Genomic DNA, 27,275 nt, shown 5'->3' with positions numbered 1-27,275 from the left:
TGCCGGCTGTTCTTGAAACTTGTTGACCAAAAACAGGTTTTTCAACCATAAAAAAAACATTTATCAATGATCGTAATTAAAAGTAGCGCAGGGTAAGGGTATACATGCCACTGAACATCTCTAACTGAAGTGTGCCACGCCGACAGATGCGCACAATCGGTACGCGCAGTCAAGATCGCGCAGAGTAAGTGAAACTTGGAATGAACCGCAGGAACACGAACAATCTCACAGACAGTAGACACAACGCAACACAAGGAAGAGCGACGAGGTAGAATACACGCTAACTGAAGAAGCCGCACTTCCTCGAAGGATTCATCGGAGAATCAATTTTGCAGCGGTACGTCGTTTCGAAGTCGCGAGAGTTTCTCAAGACCGCACTGCAGTCCAGGGCCGCTCCCGCCCACGGCAGACTGGAGCAGACCATGCGACACAGCGTCATAAAGAACGTTCTCGGCTCAGTGAGCGCGTCACCAATCTCGAGTCGGTGCGCCGACGCGGACGCGTCCTCGAAGAAGGCTTGCCTGACCACCTCCAGGGCCGGCAGGTAAGGCAGAAGCGCGTGGTTTGTAACGCCCGTCGTGGGGCAGCTCAAGCGGCTCTCCACGGCCTTGCGGCTGGTCTCGCTCATCCAGGAAGGCGAGACGACGCTGCCGTCCGCAACGACCTTAAGACCAGTCCAGTCCAGCGACCGCATCATCTCGGCGGTGAAGTAAAAGCCGATGCCGCCGTAGAACATGGCTGGAGTAGCGTTGACGTAGTACAGCGGACCGGTCAGCGACGCCGCGGCAACGTCCACAGCGTTGTCCAGGTAGTCGTACCCGATCATCAGCGGCGACAGCGTCGGACTGTAGCTCGAGAGAAACTGTCGGGAGCGGCGAAAAGCTTGGCGAGCGAGCGCTGTCCTGCTCCTAATCCACGTCTTCGCGAAGGACTCGTCCGCCGCCGTGCCGTTGGGGAAATCGCGATAGACTCGGCCGAGCTCCGGCTGCAGCTGATTCGGCAGCCACAGCCGGACGGTCAACGCTCGAAGCTTCTCCACGGCGACACGCCTGTCCGGTTGAGCAAGCCACCACTGGGAGTCGACCATCCGAGCCGTCCGGTCGACCAGGCTGCGCAGCTTGGCTTCCAGAAGTTGCCTCTCGGCGTCGCCGGTGCGAAGCTTCCAGTGCAACGTCGCCACGAGCGGAGCGTAGATCCTTTCGACCTGCCTGGCGCAGAACGCCCCGTCCCAGCCGTCCTCGAAGAGCCGTCCGAGACCCGAGTCGACCACGGCGCCGTATTCCTGGACGAATTGCCAGGACAGGTGAGCCACGATTTCGCGGTCCGTGTGGGCGCCGAAGATCGTCCCGACGGCCTCCAGGACTGAAGCGTCCGCCACGAGGACTAGATCCTCCATCGCGAACGGCGTCGCCGTCGACTCGTCCGCGACGTTGGCGTTTAACTTGTCGAGCCATTCCTTCGATGAGACATTGCCCGCGTAGTAGCCGAAATCTGAAATCGGCATGTTCATCGGCTCCAGAGTCTCCTTGGCTGCGCTGCGTAAGAGCGCCGAAGCGATGACGTGTTCGGTCGTTATGACACGTTCGATGCTCTCTCGAGAAGGGGGCGGGGGCCACGAGGACCCGTTGGAAGCGCTCTCCGTCAAGAGAGCGTCACGATGATGCGTCCAGTATTCGACGTAGGCACCCTTCATCACTAAGTGAGCGTGCCTTGCCGCGAATCGCTGCACGAGAACTCTCGGGCCGGGGTACAGTGCCAGGCGACGTTCGGTTCCGTTAGACTTCGAACTCCGCAGTACCCGGATTCGCAGCCAGAAGCACAGGTCCCACCTGAGACAGCAAAACGACGTCATCGTCTCCTCGCATGAGTGAAACGGGTCTCGAGAGTTTATAGGTTCGCGATGAAGCAAAGCTAATGAAGTCAACCGTTTCATGTGACAGATAACAAGTACACACTGTGCGCCGTCTTGTATAAGCACGGTTCGTTTGCACGCTTCCTTAGGGTGAAACATTGATAAAAGTCATTCGGTGCACTTCTACCGTTTCTGGAGTACATACATGGCATCGTAGACAGCTATTTGTCGGCAAACCTACGCCGTAGACTTTCTAGCTTGCTGAAATAATCGTATACCGAGTTCCTAACGCCACAGCGACAGAAGTTGACCACGCGCGAACTGGCATACTGGAAAAGAATGTTATTTATGGAAGTGCAGTCAATCTTTTTTTTTTCCATTCCGGACCTGTAGATTCGTTCGAACGTTCGTGTCAAGCGTACGCCTGCCGAGGACTTCTGCCTCGGGGGCGACAACCTCCGTCCGATGAACATGCATAAATTTTGAATATTTCGTTCAGTTTGCCTACTCCGACCCCATTGCGCGCCCCTGTGTTCAAATTCAATAAAACATTTTAGCCGCATGCTTGGTTTGGTAGAGAATGGTTATGAATCTTTAAGAGTTCTGCAGCCAAGGGTTAATGCTTTTGCGACGCGTCATGGACCTCGCAGGCGCCTCGTACGGAGCAAGCGCAATGTGCGTCTCGAGCGTTCTGGGAGCAACCCGAGCAGAGCATGAGCACACTCGAGTGGACCATTGCACTCGTAGAAGCTTAGCTGCTCCCCCCCCCCCCCCCCCCATTTTTTAGATGTAAAGTAATGATTATGTATGCTGAGATTAATACTTATTTCATTCGACCGACAGAAGCGCTTCCTTTATTCAAAACTAAGATGTTGGCGCGTAGGCATCACGGAAGTCGACGTCAGACGCACGTGTCGAGAGTTTTCGTGTTTAGCTAGAGAGTCCAGATACCCAGTACAGAAAGCTGGGTAGAACTCGCCATTCGCATTCTTAACGAGTTCTTTCATGACAAAATTTATTTCATGACACAAACAGTAACCCGGGTCACTTGTTCGATCAATTGATGAACTTGACCTGCGACGCAATGAAAAAATAAATAAAAGAAACCGAGATGGGACCAGAACAAGCCTACCGGCGCTCCCCTAATCACAAAACTAAATGGCAATCGAGACTGCTCGACGACTACCCATGCGGGTGGCTCTCGGAGCGGATAAGCTTGCATATACGCTTGCAGTATAGACTATGACACTGTGCTTAGATGACGGCAACCCAGTAAGTTAGATTACGTCGATAATGTTCTTTAGAGGTGCATTGTTTTAAAGGCCCCCCTGGCTGTTCATACGCATATTTCGCGCCCTGAGGCAGTTAATTTGATGGTTAACATAAAACGTAACCTTCTTCACTTGAGGAAGACGATGTTAATCAGACGCAGGGGGTAACACTACATGTTCAAGGGAAAACCGCAGCGAACATTTCGCGCTCTAGGCCTCTCATCGTTGGCTCACCCAGTAAACGAAAGACCCATCTGCAACGTTTACTGAGCCCCGAAGCCACAGCCGCAACGTGCACACACCTGTAGACGAGCCCTATGAGGACGCCCAGGGCGCTGACGTCACAGCAGTTGTCGTCAGGCCAGCACAGTCCCAGCATGGTGATGAACTCCCGGAATTCATCGAGGTCGTCAGCGCTGGCGCGACGCCCTCGTTTCTGGCAGCTGCGCATCAGTGCCAGGGGCTTGCTGGCGACTTTCTCCACGTCTAGACCGCTAATCAAGAGGTCCTCTAGGCCTCCGAGCCACGCGATCAGGACGTCGTTCAGCTGCGACTCGAAGGCTTCTGTCGAGCGATCCCGGCTCGAGCGGCTTCCGCCACCGCCGGGCGACCAGGCCGAGCACACGTAGGCGCTGAAGTCGTGGCACGGATCCGCGCTCCGGTTGAGGCCAACGGTGAGCAGCAGGGCGTGACGCTGGCAGTCACGGGTCTCGCAGGTCCTGTGCTTCACCGATACGAGCTGGATTGCGGCCCGTTGTCTGGCGACGTTCAGGAAGTACACCCAGCCGAGTGCGACCGCCAGAACCACAAATATCCCGCAGGTGGCAGCGAAGAAGAAGCCTTCGATGGCGTCTCGATGAGCAGCACGGGTCGTAGTCTGCATGGCAGATGGACGCTGATGGAAATATACGTGCATATTGGGATCAAATCGATAATCTACGCGCAGGTTGGAGGGAACGTGAGGGAATAGTAACGATGCCTCGCGGTTAGGTGTATGTACAAATATGAATGCTCCATATACACTTATATGTATACGTGAAATGACTTCTGTGTTCTTCCCCCCGCTTTGTGATATGTACTACTGTCTGGGTGCTAATGCCCGTATAGCGACACGTATTTGTGCGCTTGTGACCTGTCCCCCTAGTGCGGTTTCATACTTTTTTTTCTTAATTGCTTTATTTTCCTTTATTATTCTAGCCTGAGTAGTGTGTTTGGGATATCGGAATAGCCGGCCCTAAAAGTAATAATACCCCCCCCCCTTTTTTTTTCTACATATAAAATAAGTATTCAACCGACACAATCAACGCACATTTTGGAAATCTATGTGAATAGGGTAAATAAACGATATCGAATTGCTCGTCTTCTGCAACGCGTCCTGCAGCACAGAGATTACATGCATGCCTGACCGGCACATCAGCGAGACGCGAAGACTCCCACCACGCGAACCACGTGATCCATGCGACCGCGGACTACACCGTCTCCTGTATCGGCCCGCTTTTCATCACGCCATTTCCGGGATAATCCCAGTTTGCTATCGCACTATCTCCAGGACCGGCCCACTTTACTGGGCAAGAAGCATGCTAAACCCTGACAAAGAAACCACCCAAAAAAAATTGGAGGACACTTAAGCTTCGCCTTTACGAGTGGAACGCGATAGCATTCAAAGATCCCTGGCTGCTTATCAGGCTTTTTTCTCGTATATTCAAATTACAATCCGACGCTATCACGTCTGTAGGTTGTGGTTAAGTCGTACTTTACGATTTTTCTGACGGATTTCACTTTGATAAATTCAATTTTTGTTCACTAACCCCTCGCTCCACGCGAAGGGCCTGCCCAGTCGGGGTGGTTTGGGATGATGTGGTTCGGCGTGATTATTACCGCCAACGACGCCGGCGCTTGCGCCGACACCGACGCCGCATTTTCTCCGACACGGGGCCCTTAACGCTATCGCGTATTAAAATTCGCTTTAATGAAGGAATTACGCACTTTGTTGCCTAGTTTGACTACGTTATTCAGTAGAGAACAGAGCCGGCAACCGGCACATCTTTCGGTGCAGTACCAGAGGGGCGCTACATATAAGCCGGTTCGTTATACGAGCGTATATCCTTCGTATGACCTATTCGGTAATACTGCGACAGCATCACGAGCCACGCTCAGCAAAGTCCGGGACGGTTCGCCTAGAAAGTTTCGCTTTAGGAGAGCAACAGCAGCACCCACCGGCTGACGAGCGAGAGGGCGAGATAGCCGGCGACATCTTGGACGTGCCGGAGGATTCGACCAGGGCCCCTACGGCCGGGTACGGCGAGGGAGGGCCGCGCAGCGTCGGCGAAGGTAGCGACGGCGACGGCGACGGCATCATGGGCAGCGCCTCGCGCGACGACTCCGTGTAGCCCAGCAGCTCGGACGAGCAGCCAGCCCCGAGGTTGAGAATCTCGCCAACGGCCTTCATCATCTCTGGTATACGCTGACCGCAGCCTGCCTTCGTTCCTCGCTTGTTCGCTCCAAACTAAGGGCACTTATCCACCACGGCTGGGTTGGCCAGGAAGCGGGCGGCAGAAGGAACCGAGAGTTACAAGCTGAACAATTGGAAGGAACGCATACGATAAATGAAAGGGCTGGTGGCATTCAAGTATAAAAGATTGTAGATGTAGAGCCTAGATTTACGGCTCGATCGCGATAGCTCTTTTCCCTTGCTTGCTTGCTTGCTTGCTTGCTTGCTTGCCTGCCTTCAAAAGTGGCTCGCCTTGCTTGCTTTCCCTTATCTTCTTTTCCTCCTCCTCCTTTGCCTCGAGACTTTTCGTGCGCGTGTAGAGCGAGAGGTGGTGATGATGATCTAATTAACAATGGCACGAACCAAGGCCAAGAGAGGTCGTGAGCCGACCTCATCAATCGTGTTAGTTTTCTTTTTTTCTTCCTTTCTTTTTTTTTTCTCTAATGGCGCTGATTTGTATTAGCCACTGAAAGCAAAGAGCAATGATGTGAAGCGCAGTCTTTTGGATGAAGACCCGTTGGACGCAGGGAGGGCATGATTTGATTTGAGGCCCCTTGATTTGAGCATCTGCATGCTGATCCCTTACGCAGATTGATTGATTGATTAATTGCATGATTGATTGCATGATTGATTGATTGATTGATTGTAACAAAAATAATGAGCTGCGGTTGCACGCTGGTGCAGGATCCTGCCATGGACATGAATATGGTGATCATGGCGATGATCATCATCATCACCATCGTACAAACGTTAGGAGAAGAAGATGAAGAAAAAATAAAGATGAAAGAAGACACATTTGAAAGAAGTAGCGTCATTTCAGAAAGGAACAAGAACAAGGTATGGAAGTCGCACCCGAGCGACAAAAATAAACTGCGACAAGGAAATGAGCGACGACTGTTTTCCTGAATTTTAATCAAGTCACTTTGGCTTTAAGTCGTTTCCGCTGCAAATGGCGGATTCTCGGCTGTCGCTTTCGGATCAGCGCTGTTTTCTAGCATTGTCGACTGTTGCTCGAACTATGGTCTGACAGGTGAGTCTATTAGGGCGCCGAATGTATAGACGCCAGGAGTAGGCAAATGCCGGTCTTTTCTTTCTTCATAGTTGCAGGCAAGTCTTCTGTGACAAAGATACTGTGTTCGCTCAACCGAACAGTACCACGTCAACAGTACAATAATTCAGTAATTTATCTACCTCGGTAGGAACGAAGAGACTTTTCTCCAAGCATCTTACTGTTATATTCAGAAAACTTCACGCACTTCAGAAGCGTGTTGCATAGTATCTATCTCAAAAATGCGCTCAGCCAGCATTCCGTCCTTTGCAAGAGGGTCAGCAGAGGTGGCGAAAAAGAGCGCTGCACTGAAAAAAAAAAAAGCGTGTGCAACAATTCGTTGAACGCCTGAGCGCGGTAACGTACCGGATACCACTATCCTGCAGATACGTTGCTACATCGGCTAAACGGGCCGGTGTGTTAATGGTATACTCAGAAAGCATGCGTATTCGCTAAAACGTTCGGTTAGCAGCCATCAATCCAAACATTGCAAGATATGTAACTGAGAACCCATGCTTGCTTAGCGACACAGCTTAGCGACACCTTGAGTATATAGGGCGGCCGGATGGGCTCCATTTGCTCTTGGTAGGTAATGCCACATTTTCCAACTAAGCGCTTTGGTGTCATTTTGGACGCCGCAATGGTGTCGACGTCGCTCATGTACCTTCCCGCTCAGCACTCTTTATTAGAGAAGCTCTGCCCGATATTTCAGGCCCTGTAAGTGGCGATACGCTCAATGCACCCGCTTAAAAAAGGCACCGTAGCAGGTTTTGCGCTGGCGATTCTCTCGCCAGTCCTAGCGCAGTCAACGCCTCCAATACTTTCAACGCCGTCATCTTTTTAAAGCGATAGCTTTCTTGCAGAAACGTTCCCCGGTTTTGGTGGGGGGGAGGGGGGGGGAGGTTGGCGGACGATCTGACCTCGATCGTATCATGAGCGTTTCAATGCGGGCTTGTTAATTCGTCATCTTGGAATACTACAGCGTAGCTCACACAGACGAGGACAATATAACGCATGCATGAACAGACAGAGCGCCGTGTCTGCGCGTTCACGTGCCTTCTTTATACTGTCCTCGTCAGTGTGCTCTACGCTGGTATTCCAATTAAGTCGTTTAGGTTCGCTCGCAAATTGGCTTGTGCACTGACGCTGCCAGTACCAAAGCAGCACGGGAACGGAAGCGTGAACAACTGAGACAAGCCAAAGAAACAATGTCATGCCGTCGTCCTCACCATCGTCGTCACGCCATCATTTAGTCGTCATGCATGCTGCCACCGTCACTGCATCGTATTGTTGTCACACCCCCACCGCAGTATTACGCATAATTCAACATGTCAGAAAGTTTACACCACGCAGCTACCGCTTGACTTAGACGGTGATCGCCCGAAATATCTACCCAATTTCTTTCTTCACACCCGCGAGCAGCTTTCACGGCACTAAACGTCTTTTATCGGGTACGTTAACTCTGTCCGCATAACGTGTGTGACTATCGTGACCTAACTATCGTGAAGTCGTCGTTCTTTCTTCCCGCGTTTTCGGCTTCCGATCTCACCGACCCTAAGCGAGCAATTAATCCTCGCCGCGTATGGCAGTCAGTCAAAAGACGTTCACAGAAAGGACGTGCACGATTGACTTGTGCCAGGCTTCCTGGAGCCCCTTTATCACGTCTCTTCGCTTCGAACTGCGCGCTCGGTGGGGGCCAAGTTACGTCTATTTTCTATCCACCAACTTACGCAGCATGTATGCATATAGAATATAGCGCTACGCAGCGCGGGGGAAAAAACAAACAAGGACACGAGAATCTGAGGCGGGCCCTCTTCTGACCCTTATCTTCATCGCTTCACTACAACAGCCCCGGATGCGTGCTTCTGCAGCAAAGAACGTTATTGCTAGCCGTACCGGAAGCTCCGCGCATTTTGTTGGCAAGTTTCGTTGCTGTTGCAGCCCGCTGGTGATGCTATAGGCCGCGGCAGTTAGTAAATTAAAGCCGCTGAGAAGACACTGGGAGATTTTTCCGGTTGGGGGGGAAGCCAACGCTTTTCTCTTTGCGACAGCAAAGAGATAGTGTACATTCAGAAATAAAGGAGAATGAAGGGGGGAGGTTTCTCTCGAGTTCTGTCTAATTGTAAGCGCAATCTGCGCTTTGAGAGTTGGGACGGCAGATGAGTGCTGTGAAGAGATAGAACAGAAGAAACACGGATACACACGCACACACACACTCTCTCTCTTTCTCACATACATACATCCCTCGTTCCCAAACTTTCATTTGCTCCGCGCGCCAATGTGTTCTTCGAAGTGCCAGGACGACTGGGGTAATCTTCTTTCTCCCTATCCGCTCCCTCGATCCACCTCCCCTTTCCTCCGCCGCGCTTTGCCGAGGCCAAAGCCACGATTGAGCGTCGACGAACAGCTATACAACGAGAGAGAGTGAGGCCAGCGCTTTCAAAAAGCAAGAGAGCTTTGCAACGCCAGCAGCAGCAGCAGCAGCAGAAGCAGTAGCAAACAGCGCCGCAAACGAGGCTGTTCTCTCGGAAGCGTGGCGTATCATTTGCGCCGGCACCGAACGAACGCAGCTACCCCGCCGGCCTTTTGAGCTTGCGCCGTCGGGGCTACACGGCTTTGGCGCCGTAATTAGCGCGCCAAACCCGCCGATTATCGCTCGTCCTGCTCGCTGCAGTAACGGGACTATAGCGTATGTACACGCGCGAAGCAGCGCCGGGTGTTGGTTTCCTTGTTGGCGGGGCGCGCTTTGTTGACTCGACTGCCGCCGCTGCCGCTGTTGATGTTGTTGTCGATGGTGTTCTTGCCGCTGCAGCGAGTGGACTAGTGGTCTAAAGTGGCCTTCTGCAACACAGACCCATTTTCTTCCTCCTTCGAAGAACCGCTGCATGAGCGAAGATGAACGTAATGTACGGGACGAGAAGTGTCTGTTTATGTGGGGCTGCCAGAACTGTCACTGGAAAAAAGGAAGTCATCCGTGAACTTCTTCTTCGTTGACCTTTTAAGTGGCAATTTTAAAAACGAGACAGTTTTGCTTTTCTCGGCTCGAAGCACGCGCGAGAAACGGCGTCAGTTTCTCGTCTATGTGAGCAACGTGTACTTGTGTATGTGTGCGCGTGAAAACGTCCACATCGTGTACTTCATCCTTCGCGCTTCCTGGTAAATTGTTTTCTTTTTTTTTTACTATGTTTATGTTTTCTTTTTAGTGCGTATCAACCGGGAAAGCGAAGCAGCATGTGCTTATATATCCAAACACACACGCATGCGTATGTTGCGGAGCGGTTTGTCGAACAGTACTGTGGATGTCGCCGACGAGACGACCTCAGTCACATCCATTAATTAAAGAGCGCTCATTTGGAAGTTCGCGGAGCGGCAACGGCTGCGACCCGTTCGTGCAAAGTATACCACTGTCCGCTGTACCAATCTACCAATGTACAAGTGCCTGTGTCCGCTGCCAGCTTCCGCACCGGCAGATATTCAGCTCCGAATGTATCTGTCCATGATGTTTAAATAAAGCTGCCATAATCATATTAGGGTTCCAGTGAAAGAAGCAGCCAGTAAAGGAAACTCCATTTGGTCCTCGTTTTGTAGTCGATGGTTCCCGACGCATAGTCGTACATGTCATTTTCTTGGGTTTTCGGGCACCGATTAAGTATATGTTCCAGTGACACCTCTTTTTTTTTTTTTTTTCAATGCTCTCCAGGAGGAGGAAAGAGAGAAATGAAAGGTATGGATGTCAACTAGGCGCGCGTGCGGTTTGCTACTCTATGTGGGAGAAAGGGATTAGGGATGAAAAGAAAGAAGAAAGAGCAGGCACTAGCACTGCCCGTAACGCCTAATCATCATCGGCCACTTAGGTCAGCCGATTTCAGACACTTGTTAAACGTGCCTTGCTTTGTAGACTGGCGACGCAGGGGGCCACGGGCCGAGAATCTTTGTACGATCTAGCAAGTTCTCCTCGGTTCACCGAAGCTAAGGATCGACGGACCGGTTTAGTCCTTGAGGGAGGATATCCTTGATCCTTAAAGCGGTTTTTTCCGCCGCCGCCGATTATTCGTTTATGTACGACAGTCAAGTGCGGATCCAAGGTAGCCTCGGTAGGGGGAGGCGGGGGAGGGGGGGCAGTTTCATTGATGGTTATGAGTTGCGGTTTCAGGATACGACAGGAGACGCCTCAAAAGGTTTTAATGGCATATTCGGATTTTCTGCTCCCAAAATCCTAACATGCTCGGAGTTTCTTATGTGCGTTCATTATTAATGCTAAGGCGGAGTTACGTCAGAAACAGTAAAACAGTACCGGAATTTAAGTTCTCAGTGCAACGCTGCCAAGTACGGAAGGAATAGCAAAAACCTTGTGATGGTGCATAACGCTGCAACGGTTTGGTTGCGGCTTTGTCGGTGCGATATTTCGGACTGGTGCTCTAGCGCAAAATATACAGGGCGTTTCAGCGAACACTTTCAAAATTTATTTAAGGTTGCCTGTGGCAGATAGCCCAATCTAGTTCATGAGCTGGTCTACTCGAAGAGGCGAACATTACTTGCACAAGAACTTGAAATGCATAATCGAATGATTAACAAAAATTCACTAATTAAGTTTTTAACTAATTACCTGGGGGTCCATATTGCAATTTACAAATTGTAGCCGTGGAGTTCGCAAGGCGGATTCATTTGGAATTAATTCTCAGGATGACACCAGTTTCGAGATATTGATTCCCGAATTTTACGGAGAAATGCATTTGCGTTCCAGTTAATTTTGTGCTTCAATGCATAAAGCGACGTTTTGTTAAGAAACTAACTGGAACACCAATGCAATTCTCCGCACTGTTCGGGAATTATTATCTCGAAACTGGTGTCATCCCGAGAATTCGTTCCAAGTGCCGCCTTGCGAACTTCACGGCTACAATTTGTAAATTGCAATATGGGCCATCAGGTAATTAACTGAAAACTTAATTAGTGATTTTTGTTAATTATTCGATTATGCATTTCAATTTCTTGTGCAAGTACTGTCTGCCTCTTCGAGTAGACCAGCTCATGAACTAGAATTGTGCTATCTGCCACAGGCAACCTTTAAGAATTTTTGAAAGTGTTCGCTGACAGAACCTGTATATTAAGGAAAAGTGTTCGCGTGTCAAGTCATTATCAAAACTGTTATGCAACAAACTAGTGTTCTAAAGTGCAAAACAGTTTTAAACGGTCGCTCTTGCATGATGCAAAAAATGCTGACAAATGTCTGTCCTAAGCAAAATACCGTACGCCATTCAAATGACCATGTATGCATTTCAGCAACCGTAAACAGTCAATTCAGGCGACTATGTGCATTGATATGTATGGGAAATGCTGCGCACAGCCACCGTAATTTCATGACTTTAATTATAACTGAAAGCACCGTCTTCCGATACGTACTGGGAAAATTATAGTCGAATACAGTCTCTCTTAGGAATACTCCATGCCGGAAGGAAAATAAAGTTTGTACATTCTGCGCTACACTTTATTAAGAACAAAAAGAGCGCCTGCTAAGGAGCTTCGCTGCTAGAAGGCTATATAAGTCTCGCAGCTCAAAAAAAAAATTAACAACCGGCCCGTACAAATTCAGCATGCTTTTTTAAAACAAAAATAGAGCATTTGGCTGTGAAGCCTTATTATCAAAACAAAGTAATGCCGCAAGTTTCAAACGAAAATACACAACAGCAAATAATGAAGACAAGTTCTGCCCTAAGATGAATTTCAGGAACTCTTCAGCAGGTATAAACTCCATAACGGCTGACGTAAAATAAGAAAATATTTCATAAGGCAAAGGACAGTTATGCAGGAAAGTTGAAAGCCCTCGTTGTTCGTTTATAACTTAATGAATTATACAGACAGAAGCACTATGGTCGAATCGCTCAACCACTCGATTCACGTCAATATCGATGTCCGGGTGAACGGAAAGCAAGGCAAGGACTAGCAATCGCTCTTCTGAGTCTTCTCCCATCGCATGACAGAATCCAAGTTTTCAGCCGGCTAAGAGTAGAAAATCTCCTCTCTACTGCAGGCCACACTGATCGTCAGAGTCACGAGAACTTGTAGTGGTAAGTTTATTGTAGGAAACAAGTCCTTGTCGCTAGCTGCAATGGCCTCGAGGGCTGTCGACGGAAGGCGCACCACACGTTTCTCTTTCTCGGCGCCGCATCGTAACCCTCAAGTCACATTCAATGGGAGCGCCCTTTCATGACTACTCACCGATGCAGACATGATTGGCCCGTACTTGTTCGTAACGCTGCTGCAAATCGGGCTATCCTCCGAAGTGCTGGCAACATTTAACTGACGAAGGTAGCAAAGAAAACAGTTCAAACATATCAAGCGCCAAGCAGCCGTGGGTCAGAACGATGAGAAATACGGGTTGAGAGGAAGGCTGCAGCCGGGTCATGACCATGAGGCGTCGTCTAAGACATTTAAGGTCACGCGGGCTATCGCTTTACTTATATACAATCGTCTCCGATGGTTTTCGCTTAATTGTTACTATGATCTGCAAAATACAGTGAGTTTGTTGTGCTGCAAGGCTTTTTTTTTTTTCATCAGTCCGAAAAATATCGTCCACAGATTCACTTCCGCTTTTAATATTCCTTATTTAAAAAAAAGGACTTTTGCTAATTTTGACCCGCATGTGCTGCGGTAATAGTCATAGTTGAAGTGATTTGGAGGTGAGCGTTGACTTCCGCACCTTTCGAGGGAGCCGGTCTTAGCGCCTTCGAGGAGAAGATTAAAAAGTAAAAGGCGGTTAGTGCTAGTCATGAAAGTGTTGGGAAACCATCTCCTTTGTCCTCACGTGAGCATCACCCACACAAAGCTACTACCACTATGTTGTCGGGGAAAAAATGGATACATTGAGTTTGCTCACCTTTCATGCTTTCCAGCATTATACTACCTCGAGTGGAACAGTACTATAGAAACAAAGATGTTTTGGTTGAAAGCAACTTTCCAGGACCGCCAAAGAGCGGTCCTTTATCGACATCGTTGCGACAACATCGCGCAACGTAATCGTGACTCTCGCAACCTGATGTTAGTAATTTTAGATGTGAAAGACACTCGCAGTCAAAGATCTTGTGAGATCTACTATTATTAGAATATTATGCGTTTGTACAGATTACACAGGTGAAACAGCGTAACTTTCATTAAACTCCACCCATCTTTCGGATAATTCAACATAACTGATTCACCAGATTACACTTGTTATAGCTGTACTTGTTTTACACACATACCACAGGTAGTTCCCGTTGTACTTCGCTATTAAACGCTCATGCGCTCTCAAAGCAGCGCGACAAACGAGAATTTTCTTCAAAACGTACCATTTCGCGTGTAAAATACCACCTTAGGCCAGAAAGTGCTTTCATCGCCAGCCTGTGTGGCTGCAACCCAATGGGGGGAGCTATTCCGGTAGTATAACCAACGGGCTATCTGTTCTACGAACTGCATCACATTCCATACTGCATCTATTCTTAACGTAAACTATCACCAACTGTTGTCATGTTTGATCTCTGAGCTATACTGCGCTATTACTATCGCTTACGTTACGCTCCTGTCACATTCCCTGCCATCGCTCTTTGCGCGGCTCTTAGCTATCTTTCAAGTGTCTCCGTTTATCCTCCTATTCTTAAAGTACTCCGAAGCTTGAACTGTAGGTCCGGCCACATAATAACAAGAATAACAAGAATGCAACGATTATGTCTTAAGGATATCGGTGAGATCATATTCGGGGTGTCCCAACTATCATGCACTCAAACTCAAACTTCTCAAATATTATAATTAGATTAAACGTGTCAATGAGAAAATTGTAGAGCAACTTGAAAAGCTCCCGATACAGCTTTCTGTTGCTCAATACGTGCTACATAAAAGTGTTTTTCCGAGCGTGAAAGAAGCCCGCGAGTACACGCAAAGTGACTCGAGCGGCCAGTCGCGCGCCACTTTTGCTTGTATTGGTTCTGTCCCTTGGTTCTGTCCATCTACGTGGCATTTGCATATATTTAACTCTTGGTGCATGACAGTTGGGACGCCCCGTATATAGGATCCACTAATGGACGCCTAGACGCCCTGAGTTCGTCTCCCGGCTATGGTTCTGCTTCTTGGAATCTCAGAATAATAAATACACTTCTCACGCATCCCAGCGCGGTTCCTTCGACGTCACCGACAAGCTTAGATAGCCCACCGTGGTTTTACAAACTCAAAAACTCCCCAAGTCCCGCATCGGCCATCAGACACCGGCGCGGGCAAGGCACGTGTCCCGGCCGTGATCGGGGTCCCGCCCGGCTTCGAAATGAAGGAGATAGAGAGAGGGAGAGCTACACAGATTGATATATACGTACGCATACGCCGAAACACGAGTAGCGAAGTATCGAGGTGAGCGCCCTCTTATCGCAACCTAGCGTCCGGCCACGCCCACCCGGGTCTCAGTCTATTTCTCACTTGCCGCTGCACGTGTCATCTGCATAAAAACCGAAATCCAAGATTACCTTACACAAGCACGTGCTCCGGCTGAGCTGATGCATTGGCGAAAGTTCTGACGAAAAAAAAAAAAAACGAGATATGTAGAGACAGCAGCCAGGGATGGATAGATAGAAAGAAGAGGAAGCTTCGGTGGATTACTCAGCGCCTGCTCTTTTGTCCGACGCGTTCCTCGCGCACCGGTTTGCATATGCGTGGACGTACCAGATCGCGCAACCCAAAGATACGATGAAAGGAATGGAGTGTTTCGGTGCTCTCCGTACGCTCGAGAAACGACGAGCGGGCCGGGCCGCGTATACGTTGTGTCGACGACGGTGACAACGAGTGTGAGGCGACGGCGGTGGCAGTGTAGGCGTTTCCCGAGCGGGGTTGGCTTTTGTGTGCCCGCCGGACACGCCCACTTCGTGCGCTACTCTAGTATAGTGTGTCCCCCCCCCCCTCCCCTCTCTGAGCTGCCAGATGAGAAAATCGATGCCCGGTGCGACATCACCGGGCAAGAGAGCCCCGTCGATGAGACACGCGTCTACGTGTGTGAACGCGCGTAAGAGAAAAAGAAGACGCGATTAGTCGACGTTCGTCTCCACTACGGCCGTGACGGAAGTTGAAGCCATATAGAGCTATACACTGCGAAGCAGGTTTACGTAGGAAATATATAGAAGCCAACAGAACACGGTTAGAGCGAGCCTAAATCGGCGGCGCGGAGTGTCTAAAATTGGCCGGAAACAAGCTCTTTCGGAGACTTCACAGCTGCATTTGCGACGTGTCACTGGAGCTCCCCCGTTGTGGTCATCCTGACGTCAATGTCCAGGTCTCCACTATAGTACAGCATTCGCGGTCACTAGCAGCTCTGAAGCCTTGCAAACTAAATTCGACGACCCGAGGGAAACTCAAGGTTCTGGTGAAGAGCGCCGCGCGCTCATCACGCATGCCGTGTGTCGCAGCTAACGGTAAAACCAAGCTGTTCAGAGAAAAAAAAGAAATTGTTATAAAAGACAGTGCAATATACTACTTTAAGACATACCTGTACGGTTTTCGGTCGTCAGGCCTCTGACGAACGAACACAGTATGTTTTAAACTCTTATCTTGTAATGTGTTTGTTCTTTACTATTTTTTATTTCTTTGAACGGCTTCGCTAACGCTACCTGGGACACCCTACATATGTCCAAAGGGGCGCGCGACCTCATAAAAATAAGAAACACGCTGGTAGTCAAGCTTCATTAGACCTCTTATTGTGCACACAAGAAATCAAGCAAACTTGATCTTGAAGAGCAGCATCTCGCCAAGTATGCTCCAGCTGCCAACAGGTCTCTCCATGAGAGAGACAGTCGCCTTAGCCATCCTCCACGGGAGACACCAAGGTGTCGCTGTAAAGCCAGTGCCTGCGAAAGTGTTTGCTGGCCGGACGTCATGGCGGAAATTGCGGGACTATTTGTCATGCGTGAACGCGACGTGCCTCGGTGCTAAAGAACGCTTCATAAGATCTAATCTTGGCCATGCAGCCCATGGGTGTTTTGAGTAGGGACATCTTCCACTGCAACGGACCGACGTTTCTACTTGTCAACTATATATCATTCTTGATATTCAAAAGTAACGAGCCTCCTACGCACTGAGGCTGGGCGGGGTCACGGAGGGCTCCAAGAGCTTGTTAGTAATGTGACTCCCAAGAGTCAGCATGAGGGGGGGGGGGGGGGGGGGGTTGTAACCCCCCCCTCAGATAGATAGTATTGTTTAGATAGTATTGGCAAACTGTCAACCCCCCTCCCCCCCTGGCAGAGATCCTGGGTGCGCTACTGGCTTATACATCAAATTGTATAAGGGCCCGGTGTTCTCACACCATCATCAACAACAGCCTACGTTTATGTCCACTTCAGGACGAAGGCCTCTCCCCTTGCGATCTCCAATTACTCTTGTCTTGCGCTAGCAGATTCCAACTTGCGCCTGCAAATTTCCTAACTTCATCAACCCACCTAGTTTTCTGCCGCCCTCGACTGCGCTTCCCTTCTCATGGTACCCATTTTGTAACTCTAATGGTCCACCGGTTATCCATCCTACGCGTTACATGGCCTGCCCAGCTCCATTTTTTTCTCTTAACGTCAATTAGAATATCGGCTATCCCCTTTTGCTCTCTGATCCATACACTGCTCTTTCCTGCCTCTTAACGTTAGGCCTAGCACTTTTCGTTCCATCGCTCTTTGTGCGGTCCTTCACTTGTTATCGAGCTTCTTTTTAACCTCCAAGTTTGTGCCCCATATGTTAGCACCAGTAGAATGCAATGATTGTACTCTTTTCTTTCCAATGACAGTGGTAAGCTCCCAGTCAGGATTTGGCGATGCCTGCCGTATGCACTCCCAACCCAATTTTATTCTTCTGTAAATTTCATTCTTATGATCAGGGTCCCCTGTGAGTAATTAGCCTAGATAAACGTACTCCTTTACAAACTCTAGAGGGTGACTGGCGATCCTGAATTCTTGTTCTCTTGCCAGGCTATTGAACATTACGTTTGTCTTCTGCATATTCATCTTCAACCCCACTCTTTCACTTTCTTGATTAAGGTCCTCAATCATTTGTTGTAATTCGTCCCCATTGTTGCTGAATAGGACAATGTCACCTGCAAACCGAAGGTTGCTGAGATATTCGCTGTTGATCCTCACTCCTAAGCCTTCCCAGTCTAAGAGCTTGAATACTTCTTCTAAGCATGCGGTGAATAGCATTGGAGAGATTGTCTCTCCTTGCCGGACCCCTTTCTTGATACATAACTTTCTACTTTTCTTGTGGAGAACCAGTGTAGCTGTGGAATCTTTGTAGATATTTCCCAAGATATTTCCGTATGCCTCCTGTACTCCTTGATTACGCAATGCCTCTATGACTGCTGGTATCTCTATACTGAATCAAATGCCTTTTCATAATCTATGAAAGTCATATAGAGAGGTTTATTGAACTCCGCAGATTTCTCGATTGCCTGATTGATGACATGGATGTGATCCATTGTAGAATATCCCTTCCTGAAGCCAGCCTGTTCTCTTGGTTGACTGAAGTGTTGCCGTGATTCTATTGGAATATTTGGTGAATATCTTGGTGAATATTTTATACAGTACTGAAAGCAAGCTCATGGGCTTTCTTCCCTAGCCCAAGAAATCCTAGCCCTCAATAACCTATGGTCACTGCGCTTTACCCTACCTAACACTTCTACATCCTGGACTACGCTGGGATCGGCAAATAGTATGAAATCTATTTCATTTCTTGTTTCTCCATTAGGGCTTTTCCAGGTCCACTTACAGCTGTTGCTACACTTCCCGAAGAAGGTATTCATTATTCGGAGCCTATTCCTTTCCGCGAATCCTACTAACATCTCTCCTTTAGTGTTCCTAGAATCGATGCAGTAGTTGCCAATTACTTGTTCACCAGCCTGCTTTTCCCCCACTTTTGCATTGAAGTCGCCCATGACTACAGTATACCGAGTTTGCATCTTTCTCATCACTAATTCAACATCTTCATAAAACTGTTCTATTTCTTCATCATTGTGACTGAATGTTGGGGTGTAGGCTTGTACTACCTTTATTCTGTACCTCCTATTCAGCTTTATTACGACGACTGCTACCCTCTCGTTAATGCTGTAGAATTCATCAATGTTGCCCGCTATGTCCTTATGGATTAGAAATCCTACCCCGTATTCGCTCTTCTCTGGATGACCTCTGTAGCAGAGGACGGGGCCATTAGTCAGCACTGTATAAGCCTCACCAGTTCTAACCTCACTAAGGCCAATAATATCCCAGGCAATATCTGATAATTCCTCAAATAGCCCTGCTCAAATAGCCCTCACTCGATAGGGTGCGCGTGTTGAACGTTGCCAGGTTCAGTTCCCAGTGGCGGCCTGTCCGGACCCAGAGATTCTTAGCACCCTCTGCCGCGTCGCAGGTCTGGCCGCCGCCTTGAGGGAGGTAGTGGTCATGAGTAGTGGTCATGAGTCATGAGGGAGGTAGTGGTTGAATACTGCAACAGGGAGGCCAATTCCTGTTCTGGTGAGGGAGTGCCTTTGTTGAAGCTTAGTGGGCCTTCCTAATTTGGTCGCACCTGGGCTAGTATAGCCCCACTGGCTTTGGCAATTTTTTGACGGTGTCAGGCGCCACTCCAAGCTTGAAAATGTAGTGAACTGGAGGAGGATTCAAACCTACGACCTTCGGATTAGAAGCCCGGTGTTCTACATCTGCTCTACGTCATCACTCGAGTTTTCATAGTGCAACCTAAACCCAACCAACAAGGCAGGAGGAAGCCTACTGTCCGGCTCATGAAAACTTGTCCAATGTCAAATCTTACATGCAATCCCAATAGGGCCTCAACCATCTGCAGTAGAGTAAATTCAGCACCACTGCTCTTGCTCTAACCAGCTGCAATAGAGTAAAATCAGCCCTACTGCAGTTACTCTGTAACAAGCTGCAATAAAGTAAAGTGAGCACCACGCCAGTTACTCTGACTAGCTGCAAAGAGTAAAATCAGCCCCACTGCAGTTACTCTAACCAGCTGCAATAGAGTAAAATCAGCACCCAGCAATTACTCCCTTTCTATGGAGTAAGGTTGAATTACTCTGGTGCTACTACAACCTCCGGATGAGGCAGAGTCGGAGTCCATGGATAAAAGTACTCTGAAAGCAGAGTCGTATATATGTGACAAGCAGTTACTCCATTGCTCCATTGATAGAGTCAGGTTGACAACTTCAATACACCCTTTGTTTTTAGAGTGTGCTGACGACTTCTCGGTGCACACGAGTTATCGCCGCGCACTGTGGACTACCCAGATGAACTTATTGGTTTATGTTAACCAGCATTTTCATCCTTGGTATGCGAAAGGAGGGAGATGTCGAAGGCACCCCGGTTTCGTCCTCTTGGTGTGACTGGCGGGGCCATCTGAATAACGTGCGCTCGTTAACGGCCAATAAAAGTAACGAGTATTTCCTCTAGTCCAGAAATGGTCGGTCCTGCTGCTGGTTTTGAAACAAAAGTCGCCGGCGCTAAATAAGTTTTGCGACGTGGAGATACCTTATGTGTATCACTGAGTATCGTAACAGGTGTCGAACCAATTTCTTACGAAACGTAGGCCATTCGCGAAGATGAGGCCGTATATACACAATATACTCAGTATAAGCACTCTGTATACCAGTGACACGTTCGGTTGAAACACGCGCCAACTCTGACGGAAGCGGGCCGCTATAACAGGCATTTTCTTTTTTTGTTCTTTTTAATATCACTGGCGCCATGCAGTACGCCTTACTCATAACCACGCTATATAACAGGTGCAACTAAACTACCAAGCGTAAGACACTTTCCTTTAAAGCCGGCTGTGTTGACGCTTCACTCCTCTGTCAGTTGAGCGTGTAGCAATTAACTAAGCGCGAAGCGGCAGGCAGCTTTCATTGTTTAGAATAGCATGCACTATTCACAAAGGGAAACAGACAAGGACGTCCTTGTCTTGCCCTTGTCTGTCTTCCTTTGTCCCGTGTTTAAGTACAGCTGTTCAAACCCATCTTATTCACTACTAAGCCTCGAGTTGAGGCGACTCCGCAGAACCACTAAAACATTTCTAGGGCCCGCACGCCTCGTGGCATGAAGTCAGCAGCGTTAGGGCACTCCAGCCTGCACCGGATTCATGCGCGTTACAGCGTTTACAACAACATAAAATGCGAGCAATCGGGATGACAATATTTTTTTTTCTGTCCTAGATATACGTTACACACCAAAGATATCACGGCGACTGAGGCATGAAGTTATGCGAAGTAACCTGAATACATTGCAGACATACTCCGATACCCACATTTCATGCAATGCCTAATTTTTCCGCAGCGCTGTTTGCCGTCAGATTAGTTTTATATTTACGTCATACATGCCCTTCCTTCCTAAATCGCACTATTCCCAACTCTGCTATTTTTTCACGGATGAAGCAAAGTAGAAACAGTTGAATATTCGCACCTATAAGTTTGTAGGAGGGTATAAAGACGCCTAAGATAAATACTGAACCAATTTATACTTATGACGTATTCCTTGAACGAAATTCTGGCAGAATCCATCACACAATTAATGTCGGTGTAATGCAATTAGCATTTAATACCTCTGTCACACGAGCACGCAAAAACTCTTTTACGCAAGCGGTCTTTTACCAAGTTGAGACTTTTGAATGAAGAGGTGTTGCGCAGCAGACACACGGCGCCGACGATCTCCTTTTAGTGTTTCCTTCTGGACACGCTACCGAAAGCATGGCGCTAGCGTTCGAAACAATATGTACCTCGAAATCGAAAGTGAAACCTTATTGTTTAAGCGTTTTCAAATAAACTTAACATAAGAAATGTTAATATAAAGATTTATTGTAGCAGTTTAAAGAGCGTCATCACGTGACATCCCCAGCCCGTTCGACCTGCTTACGAGAGTACAGAAGAAAATGAGCATTACTGGGTTTACTACACCTTCTGCGAGAGATAAAATTATTTTTATGATGAGCCTAGGCGACAGAAAATTAAGTATTCGCTTATTTTCTTTAATATATCATAATTTCTGGTGCCCACTGGCTTCGAGGTTACTCCTTTTCGGCCGTGAAGGAGATCGGCGAACTCCTCTTCCAGAAAAGTCCGCTTCTGAAAAAGAGATCGCTCCCTGTCGTGTGTCTGCGGGCGAAACTCTTCTTCGGGAGAAGTCTTTTTGCTCAAAAGACTTTCGAGTGCCCGTGTGACAGGGGTATAAGAGGTACTGATACGATATTTTCGAGCATTGATACATTGCGTTAAATGAAAGTCCTAGACATTCAAGCCTTAGGAAATACAGTGACAAGCCTCAGAATACCTGTTAATTATTTAATGCAATAGTTTTTCTATAGCCAGTTTCGGTTTCGTTTCAAGGAGGTCGTATCTAGGAGCAGGACATTGCGACGTGCACGACGTTGCCACATTGCGCCGGGCTTCTTTCTCGCGTTCCCCTTGGACACATTGCGGCATCTAGCGACGCTCCCGCGTAGTCCGGGCGAGGCCTCCGTGATGCGTGGCAACACAAAATAATCATAGAGAAAGAAATTGAACAAGAGGGGACACTCGGCAAAAACTGGCAACAGGAAACATGTCTCCATACGTCACGCTATAGTACTTATGCTGATTTATGCCGAACGTTAGCTGCCGCGAGCATAAAAAAAAGTAAAATTAAGTTAACAGACATTGATTTATTTTTTAAACTCTTTGCCGCGAAAACTAAAACGTCTCGCGTATAAATGAACTTAAACTTTGCGACTTATTTTTCTTGCCTTACCTAGCGAGAGGCCAATGACGCGCCAGATGCATGCGTCATCCGCCAGACACTCCCCAGAAGTGAGCGAGGGCGGCTGCCATGGCGGCTGCGCGTTTGAGCGCTCACCCTCGATTACCATGTTAAACTTATTGTCACATTTCCCACCCCATAGTTTTCTTTTATTCATTTATTTCTTTTTAACCTATTATTAATTAGATTTTTTTTCTTCTCTCACAAAATCTTCCTTTCTAATCACCAGTATTCTATTCGTTAATTCCCCCTTGTTTTTATGCACCGAATATAACCACCCGATTCATGGCCAATCCCCCACTGTGGGTATGCGCCACAACCACTCAGGTCAACAACAACAACAACAACAGTGCTCACCCGCCGCGACCCGTCTGTCTCTCTCTCTCTCTCTTTTTAATGTAGCCTGGTTTCTTGGGCTCCCGGTGTATTCTTGCGCTCCTTCTGCACTGGGACAAGACACCACTGCACTATTGGACTAGGGCAAGGTGAGAAATTTTGTTTCACAGTCTATACGACAGAATTAGGCTTACAGCACGGGACCGAGACTTAAGACGCAGATAGCGAAAAACAGTTTGGCCGTCCTGGCGCAGTTAACTTGAGTTAATTAATCGTGCTGGGACATGTTTCCGACGCTTCCTAGAGGATTATTGTAACTTATTTCGGTTCTGTTGGGGCACGCTAGCCGCGCAGCGCGCTGTGACGCAGTTAGCGATAAGCAGCTCGGCCGTGGTGACATAGTTTGGCGTGTAATGAATCTTAAGAGGGACAAGTTTGTGACGTTTTTGTGGCCCCGCAACAACATATACCTTCTTTCGGTACTCACGCCTGTCGAAAACGTGATGGGCGATTGCCAAGAGTGATAACATGGGAGTGTGTAGCTGGCGCCGGCAGAACGCGCGAAAGATAACGCCGATGAACATATCAGAAACTTGTAATTCGAAAATTCCGTCTTCTAAAGGACTGAAAACAGGCTTTGCACCCATGAATTTGACTTGAGTGCGAGTAGAAGGCATTCTGCGAACGTCTAGCATGGTCCGCCTGGGAGCCTCTGTGTGTGTAGCGTACCGTCGCGTCACCCGAGGCCAAGTTATAGAAACGCGAAGTCGCCCGTGTATTTGTGCTGCTAAAGTGCAGGAAATAATGCCCGGAAATGGGGGAATGCTTGGAATTAGATGTTTTCATATTTTATGGTATTGTTTGGGATGAGTCGGGTATTTTTTACGATATGTATGTAAAAGTGAATTGCTTTTGTTTGTAATGCCGCGCATTCACCACTTTCGCACGTTTCGCCTCTACACGCAGTAATCCTATATCTAGATACCAAATGACACATGCTTGTAATTTACTTTTTTTTTTCAGCTGATGCTGTCCGGTGGAGCTTCATACGGGAACTGCTGCGTACCTGGGGTCACAACGTTGGATGAACGCACAAAAAGCGCGGAACGAGCTTTTATATAGAGCAAAATAAATATTTCCTTATTTCACAAGGAGTCTTGCGTCTATTTTGTGAAATTGCACGGGGCACAGATTCGATGGGACTTGACAAGATCGTTGGCAATCATTTTTACCAAATAACAAACCGATTCCGCACGAATACCGTGCGCGGTCGGGGAAAAAAAAGAAAGGGAAAAAAGCGCAGCCGGCGTGCTAGCTAGCGTTCAAAATGCGCGCGCCCGAAACCGAAAACGGAAGTGATTGATGCCGACCGCTTGGCGCGCTGCCATCAATTCGGCCGCTGGGCTCTATGGGAGTGTCTAGCGTGTACTAGAATACGGTCTAGTACACTCCGCTCTTGTTGAATTCCTTTCTCTATGGAATAATTGCCTCCCTCGCCGCGGGCATTCGTGGCGCAGCGCGCTAAAGCGTCAGGCTGCTACGCTAGAGAAAATCGTGACGTGATTTGCATTCCGCCCAGCAGCGGAGAAATTTTAAATGCTTGTTTCACACGTATGGTCATACGTATAGGCAGGCGAAGTTCACCATGAATGCTAATCGCAGTAACACAATTTTTTTTACCTTCGCAGTGATCGGCCGATTATTATACGAAACAAATTGAAACCATGCACGGCAACCTGCAGTAAACGCCGCGATAGTCAGCGGTACAAGACGGCCTAACGCGCAGTAGGCTTAACGTATCATGGTAACGTATCATGCGCAGCTAAAGCACTCCATTAACTGTCGAAGCAATAAAGCGAACAAACCGAATAGCAATAAGTGCTAGGATTATACATCAGAAAGAACCTTACCTTGATTAGTGCACAGGCCAGAGTTATTCCACCGAAAGGCGGCTGAACCACTTGCTCCGAGTGTTCTCATGCATTTTAAAGAATTGAAAGCAGCCGCCCATCATCTTCCCGGTTAAATTATACACAGCACTCGTTTTGCGTTGAATCTGAAGCCTTCCATGGTACACATCGATAATGCGTCAGTAAAGAGCCGGCGGCAAACAACTCTGCAAACGAACGCAGAGAAAGCGAAATGACGTTGAAGCACTGACGTCAAGCTGCTGAGCTGAAATCAGTTGGGTATAAATGACACCGCAATTTCGCGCGCACGCCCGAACGGTCATCTATATGGGAAGTGCTGGCAAATGCCTCCCACGACAATAGATAACAGAAGCTTGCGACGCCAAAGCGCGCCGTACTCCACAGGTCACACTGACTGTGCCGTGACGCTGCACTCTAGCATACAGCGTCCACTTTCCGAAGGCGTAGTGCCGCGCGCGCGCGTTACGCCGACCGATATTCGCGGCTTATCATTCGGTTCCGCAACGTTATGCTTGGACCGGTGGTGATACAATCATGCGGATACATTTACGATCGAGCACCGGCGGTTATCGCGCTCGTCAAGCCATGCTTGGCAGTTGAAACGCCGATTCAAGCAGCGTATACGTGAAGGGACAGACAACCGCTCAGAACATGATTTGAGATAAACCCTCTGATGGAAAGATCGTCCATCGTATTGGCTAGAACGGACCCTGTTTTTCTCATCAAACGTGGATTTATATTTTTAATTCTTCGGTAAGAAAAATGACCTTTGGCGCCCCAAGCGGCAAAAACATGAACCTTTTTAAGAGGTCTACCACGTGACCTTCTTTAGTGTACGCGGCTCCTGATCTTTTTAATAATATTGAAATGCAGGAACATAATTTCTATTATAAGTTTTTTCTAACTTGCAATGTGCAGATAAGCTTTCGTTTGTAGTGAGCAGAAAAGTGGCGCTGCCTTCGCCTTCGTTTTCGATGACTTGGCTTGGCTTGTCTATCGACTGAATAACGACGACGGGGGCCAGCCAGCCATGACGTAGGTGTGTACGTGAGGAAAAAAACGCGGTGCAACTATAAGAAAGGTCTGTGCAACAACGCAAACTTATTGTTACAGTCTATTTACCTTTAAAAGTGGTGGGAAAGGTGAAATATAGGTGGTTAACCACAGTTGCACTCCCTCCAGTGAAAGCAAGACGATGGGCGGCTTTCACAATTTGCCGAGGCAGGCTATCGGCATCGCTATCACTTCTCAGCGTTGCTGGAGGAGGGACTCTTATTTTTTTAGAGGCTGCTCAGATCGAAAAATTCTGCTTACAAAATATCTACGCACTTTTGGAAGTAACTGCTGCAGGTGTAAACACTACCGAGGGTGAGCTTTACGTTGCGCCATAAAAAACTAGGTCCTTAAACATCGGTTGTCAGTCCCTTTAACGCGAGCATTGTCCCAAGTGCATTGTGGCGACGACCTGGCAGGCAGCGCTTCATGGAAAGGTCTTGCAGACCCGAAACGAGAACACACTTTGTGACGACACCTTTTTCCCTCCCGCGATCCTGCCATGTAGATTAAATTATAGGCGTCCTCAACCACCCCCCGACGCGGCGTGCACAACAGCAGCAGCAGTGGAAAATCGAAGGAAGAGGCAAATAAATACAGAATACATTGATATTCTTTGAAAAATGTCCAACCTTTAGTGCGCACAAAGCTAGTGCTTGAACTTAATTACACATCAACATTTCAAAACCGAATGAAGTGTAATTATTATTATTCACCGTACATCGTCTACTTCACGTTTTTTTTTTTTTTCTCTCTCTCTCTCTCGCCGATGGCCTCGGTAGCTGAACTGTCTCCATGCAGCTACTTCCCTTTCGCGCACGCATCGATCATGAATAAAAAGTCCAGCAAATGCTCTCGGTTTGGTTGTTCGGCCAGCAAAAAAAAAAAAAAAGTGAGCAGCGGTACCACAAGGTCAGCGCATTTTTTTAAGGTTCCAAAGATACCAAAACTGACGAAAATGGGAACAACACCTTAAATTATTTTATTTCTGCCAAAAGTTATCTTACTTTGCTTTATTAAGGCCTATTGTCAAACTTCACTCCATCGAAAACTTTTTATAAAGCATTCCAACCAATGCACGTCATGTTTGAAGCGTGAAAAGCTAATTTTACATCTTCACTATGCCATGTACATGTATACAGAGTGTCCCACGTAACATTAGTCAAACCTTTAAAATATGCAAATGCCACGTCGCTTGACAGAACCAAGGGAGTGTTGTTTACAGTCGCTTGGAGATACTCAGATTATTTCTTGCATTCCGCCCAATTACATAATTAGTCCTAAGTAATTAATTAACTTCTCAAATATTATAATTAGATTATAAGTGTCAATGAGAAAACTGTAGAGCAACATGAAAAATTCACGATACAGCTTTCTGTTGCTCGATACATGCTAGATAAAAGTGTTTTTCCGAGCGTGAAAAAAGCCAGCGAATACACTCGAAGAGCCTCGAGCGGCAATTTTGTGTGTATAAGGCGAAAGCCTTATGTGTCTCATCCGTCAGTTCAGTCCCTTGAGCGAAAACGCGT

The 27,275-nt window shown here is 48.0% G+C and overlaps 1 protein-coding gene across 1 annotated transcript; it reads right to left on the bottom strand.

Annotated features, from left to right (window-relative positions):
- Positions 1-24,890, bottom strand: LOC119432685 (uncharacterized). Its single transcript, XM_049658916.1, has 3 exons — positions 24,673-24,890; positions 3,426-4,000; positions 1-1,829 (listed from the first exon to the last, which is right to left on the bottom strand). Exons 2-3 carry the CDS (start codon positions 3,572-3,574, stop codon positions 281-283), a joined length of 1,698 nt encoding a protein of 565 aa, XP_049514873.1. The 5' UTR covers positions 3,575-4,000; positions 24,673-24,890; the 3' UTR covers positions 1-280.
- Positions 24,891-27,275: the final 2,385 nt, after the last annotated feature.

This window comes from Dermacentor silvarum, chromosome 11 (assembly GCF_013339745.2).
Source record: "Dermacentor silvarum isolate Dsil-2018 chromosome 11, BIME_Dsil_1.4, whole genome shotgun sequence".
Taxonomy (NCBI): Eukaryota; Metazoa; Arthropoda; class Arachnida; order Ixodida; family Ixodidae; genus Dermacentor; species Dermacentor silvarum.
The sequence above is the reverse complement of the archived record's forward strand: the minus strand, read 5'-3'. Positions and strand labels throughout refer to the sequence as shown.